At 41.6% G+C, this 5,321-nt stretch overlaps 1 protein-coding gene across 1 annotated transcript in view; it reads left to right on the plus strand.

Moving 5' to 3' along the window:
- vgll2b (vestigial-like family member 2b) overlaps positions 1-5,119 on the plus strand; it is an 8,309-nt gene extending 3,190 nt beyond the window's left edge. The window contains exons 3-4 of the mRNA XM_024274614.2: positions 2,460-2,900; positions 4,508-5,119. Of these exons, the coding sequence (XP_024130382.1) occupies positions 2,460-2,900; positions 4,508-4,551 (485 nt within the window). The 3' untranslated portion in view covers positions 4,552-5,119. The remainder of the gene's footprint in view (positions 1-2,459; positions 2,901-4,507) is intronic.
- The last annotated feature ends 202 nt before the right edge of the window (positions 5,120-5,321 follow it).

Consider the following 5,321-nt stretch of genomic DNA (forward strand, 5'->3'; position numbering starts at 1 on the left):
CAGTGATAGCTGAGCTTCAAGTTGCAGTAGTGGTGTTAGCTTAGCTCCGGGTTGGAGCAAGGGAGCTAGCTTAGCTTGTATGTCGGCTAACGCCACTCTGAGCTGCGTCAAGTCAACTTCTTGATTTTTCTTTGGCGCCACGTTCACCTCTCCTTGTTGCAGGATTACTACTGTTTTGAAGTAGCTCTGTGGTTAAAGTCTCTTCTAGACATCTTTGAAAAGACAAAGAGTTGAGGAGAGCTGAAGACATGCTTGTGAACCGGAACCGGAGAATTGGACCGAGTCAGTGTGACGTCATCGATAGAAAATATCATACTTCCGGTTCCAACAAAATTATGTCAATTCAGTTTTTCTTTTTGTAATATTGATGCCGCCATCTTGGAGCCAGATATCGTCAACAGGCAGTGGTCTGTCCGAATTGGTTTGAGTTTCTATGACAACCGTCCCAGCCAGCAAAGCCAAGTGGGCCCCATATGGTTCAAAATACCCCAAATTGGCTTCACTGCCGAGGGACTAGCAGCCTGCTGACATCTAGCACAGCCCAGCACAGTTTGTTTCTATGAATTAGATGATTCACTAAAAAGTTGGGGCAACCGTTCAGGTTTATACAGTTGAGTGTATATGAGAACTGGACCGAGCGAGTGTGATATCATTATAGCTCCGGTTTGAACAAAATTGTCAATTGTGATTTTATTTTTCCAACATGTCAATAACAATTTGGCAAGGAAACACAATTAAAAAATAAATAAGAAGAAAAACATCTTGAAAACATATTGACAAAAGAATGAGAACATTTCAAACAAAATGTGGGCATGTTGGTGAAGGAGCGGGCAGAAGCCGAGTTTATTGAAGCCCGCCCCTTTTACATTTCCTGCTAGTTTCACAACACATTTTTATATATCAACATGTCATCAAAGAAAATAATAATGATAAATAAATCAACGTTTTCACTATCACCACCATTCTTAACATTGTTTCACACATTTAGACAAAGATTACATATCTTATCCTTAAATTTCATACCCATTATACTGTGACCAAACCAATTCAGTCGACACTTTTCTTTTTGCGATAAGGATGCCGCCATGTTGGAGCCAGTAGTCAGTGGTTGGTCCAAGTCGAGTTGTTGGCAAGTCAACGTTTCTAAGGCAACCACTCCAACCAGCACGGCCAAGTGGGCCCCATATAGTTTAAAATACCCCAAATGGGTTTGTCTGCAGTTTCTCCACATGTGTTTGCCCACTGCCCAGGGACTAGCAGCCTGTATATGAGACCTGGATCGAGTGAGTGTGATGTCATCAATAGAAAATGTAAAACTTCCGGTTCCAACGAAACTACGTCAATTTAATAGGATGCCGCCATGTTGGAGCCAGATGTCATCAGTAGGCAGAGGTTGGTCCAAGTCGGTTTGAGTTTCTATGGCAACTGCCCAAGCCAGTAAAGCCAAGTGGGCCCCATATGGTTTAAAAGGCCCCAATTGGGTTTATCCGCAGTTTCCGTGGTCCTCCTGGTGTTTGCCCACATTGGTTTCACCGCCCAGGGACTAGCAGCCTGCTGGCCCCTAATCGGGGGCGCTCTTTTGCTCTGCCGGACCATGGGCAGCAGGTCTTGGTACACTGTACACCTGGCATGTTGCTAATGTGGCGAGCCAGCCCACGGAGTGCCCACTTTGCCAATGTGGGCAAACACAAATGGGGCCAGCACGTAATCTGCAGACAAACACAACTGTGGTCTTTTAAACCTATGGGCCCATTTGTCCATGCTGGTTGGGGTGGTTGCCATAGAAACGTTGAATCTAACCGACTCAAACCAACTATGGACAAACCCCAACTGGGGCCCACTTTTAAACCGTATGGGGCCCACTTGGCCTTGCTGGCTGGGGTGCCCTCGCCAATAACACACGCCTACCACTAGAAAGTGAGCGACGTGAAATCTGTCGAAAGTTTTGATAGTTCTAAACTTCAACCAATCAAATGGCAAATTAGGCATCTGATTGGCTCGTTTATAACTTGAATAATTTGCAGTATAGAAAAAATATGAAAAAAATTAGGATTATATTAAAGGATTTGTTAAAAATTTAAGTTTATTCTGACAAATAGATTGACTAACAGTGTAAAGAGTGAAACATTGGATCAATTAACAAAAGCTCTGTAATTTCTTACACCGAAAAATATTATTTATTTGTCAAATTAAATGTTCAAGTTGAGTAAACAATCAACTTAAAATTTTAATTTGATGAAAAATAATAATTTTAAACGTGAAAATGAAAGAACTTTTGCTAATTGATCCAATGTTTCTCTTTTACAGTGTAGCAGCTGTTCATTTGGATTTTAGCTTCTTAGAGTCAGTAGGCACTTCCTGTTTGGAATGAAAGGGGGGAGGAGGGGGTCACACAGTCCAGTTCTCCTATACTGTCAAAGGCTTAAACGTGTTTATTTCCTATCTATCTCCTCTGTTAGACTCCAACTCCCCGAGCAGTCGAAGGAGCTTTCCTCCATCGTTCTGGGACAGCAACTACTCCTCACCTCAAAGCCGCCCCCACTGTGAAACGGGGGCACCCTCGTATTCTATGGATCCGTACGCATCCGGGCTGCACCCAGGTCTTCCCCACCCTCACACCCACCCTCACCCACAGCCTCATCCTCACTCCCACCCGCCAGAGAACTGGGGATACCCCCAAGCCCAAGCCTACGGCCCGCCCAGGCCCCTTCATGAACTGTACTCCCCGTCGGCTCTGGAGCCCCACTACGGGCCCCTGCTCATGCCCACCGTGCGGCCGCATCACCTTCCAACCTTACCGGGTCACTATGAAGTGAGCAAGCTGGAGCCCACCGCCTCCTGGCCCGGGCTGATTCCCCCTGGAGATGTGAGCCAGACTCTGGCACTCAACATGGACGCAGGTTCTACTTCCTTTTCATTTGCCGTACAACCCACAGCATACAAAATAAATGTTAATTCTTTGATAAACAATTATTTTAATAGTCAACTAATCACTGATTATTTTTTCCGATTAGTCGACTAATCGGGTCATGCGTGAACTGGATGTAAAGCATACATCTTAACCATCATTAGCTTTAAACTAACTAAACATTAGATATATTCACTCCAGTGTTACCTGCAATAATGCTAGTGTGAATGATGTAAGCTGTATTTGGCCACTGAAGATGCTAGAGCTGATAGCTGAAGATGCTGAAATTAGTAGCTGAAAACACTAAAGTGGATAGCCAGCTAAAAATATTAGTTAAATGCCAATTTAGCCAAATTAGCTAGCATGCAGCCAAAATATTGGCTAATCTCCAAATTAGCCTAAAAAACAAAAAAAAGCCTAAATAGCTAGCATGTAACTAAAATATTAGCTGAATGCCAAAAAAGCCTGAAAAACAAAAAACAAGAAAATAAAACAAAGCAAAAAACATAAATATCTAGCTTGTAGCTGATATATTATATAAATGCCAAAACGGTCTAAACAAAAAAAAAACTCAAATTAGCTAGCATGTACCTGAAATATGGGCTAAATGGCAAAATAGCCTAAAAAACAACAACAAAAAAAGCATAAATTAGCTAGCATGTAGCTGAAATATTAGCTAAACTCCAAAGTAGCCTAAAAAACAAACAAAAAAAGCCTAAATAGCTAGCATGTTGCTGAATTATGAGCTAAACGCCAATATAGCCTAAAAAACAAAAAAAGCCTAAATTAGCTAGCATGTAGCTAAAATATTAGCTAAACTCCAAATTAACCTAAAAAACAAGCACAAAAAGCCTAATAAACAGCTAGTATGTACCTGAAGTATTAGCTAAATGCCAAAATAGCCTAAAAAACAAAAAAAGCGTAAATAGCTAGCATGTAGCTGAAATATTAGCTAAACTCCAAATTAGCCTAAAAACAAAACAAAATAGCCTAAATTCTAGCATGTACCTGAAATATTAGCTAAATGCGAAAATAGCCAAAAAAAAACAAAAAAAGCCCAAATTAGCTAGCATGTACTTGAAATATTGGCTAAATAGCAAAATAGCATAAAAAAACGACAAAAAAGCCTAAATTAGCTAGCATGTAGCTGAAATATTAGCTAAACTCCAAGTTAGCCTAAAAAAACTAAACAAAAAAAGCCTAATAAATAGCTAGCATGTACCTGAAATATTAGCTAGACTCCAAAGTAGCATAAAAAACCTTAATAAATGCCAAAATACTCCAAAAAGCTAGTATGATGCCATTATAAATTTCAACTTTACTACACTCTGACTCCATATATTATAAAGTAACGACTGTAACTTTTCTTAATCAGTATTTTTTCCAACACAACTTTGACCGAGTCTAAAGTAAATTCAATGCACAGATGTATACGCCTTTGATACACTCGCCCACATGTGCAAACACAAACATAATTTCTTTTTTAACCATGCCAAACCCTCTAAAAACAGGTTGTTTTGCCAAAGTGGGCTCCATGACAACCTGTGTTCTGCCATTCTCTATTCTCCTCATTGTTTCTTTTTCTTTTGCTTTCCTCAGGCCTCCAGCAGCACAAGAAAGGGAAGGAGCTCTACTGGTTCTAACGAGCCCTTCAGTCACACTGACCAGCCATTACCAGATCCAATTAGTCGTTGGGCCTGCTCTGCTATTGAAGCAGCGTGTCCCTTTATCCCCCCTCCCGATCCCTGCCGATCCCCCCCCTGTCTCTGCTCTCAGCCTTCCCCTGCCAGTTACACAGCCTTGCTCCAGGTTGACATGTGTGCACCATGGAGATAAAGCAGAGGAGGTGTGCTCTCTCGTTCTCACATCGCCTCCATCCACTCCGTCTCCCGCTGCAGTTCAGGCCCTGGCGAGGCGGGAGCCGCGGTGACCTGTTTGGACTGAGAAACACAGGATCACAACAGACTTGTGCGGCGGGAAGAGCAGCGGCGGTGGAAACAAGCAGGGATTCCCACCACTATTATCACTGTCTCATGTTCTCTGTTAGTGCAGCGGCAATCCACTTATCTGCATTTCACAAATGCAAACATGTCCAAAGGCAGAAATGATGGTTTTGTGTTTTTTATTATATTTGTTTTTAAACGAACTACATAGTTTTTTCTTTTTTATTTATTGTTGTCATTGTGCCTCTTTAAAGACCCACTCCAATGAAAATTGTGTTTTGAACATGTTCTTGTAGCATTTTTCTGATGATGGAGGACATATAGAAATTGCATTTCTGGGTATTTCTTTATTTAAATCAGAGGTCGGCGACCTTTAACAGTAAAAGAGCCGTTTGGGCTCATTTTCTACTGATCGAAACCTAGAAGGAGCCGCATAGTCTTACTTTAGCCATCAGAAATTTGGATTTGCA

Source organism: Oryzias melastigma, linkage group LG22 (genome assembly GCF_002922805.2).
Source record: "Oryzias melastigma strain HK-1 linkage group LG22, ASM292280v2, whole genome shotgun sequence".
Classification (NCBI taxonomy): domain Eukaryota; kingdom Metazoa; phylum Chordata; class Actinopteri; order Beloniformes; family Adrianichthyidae; genus Oryzias; species Oryzias melastigma.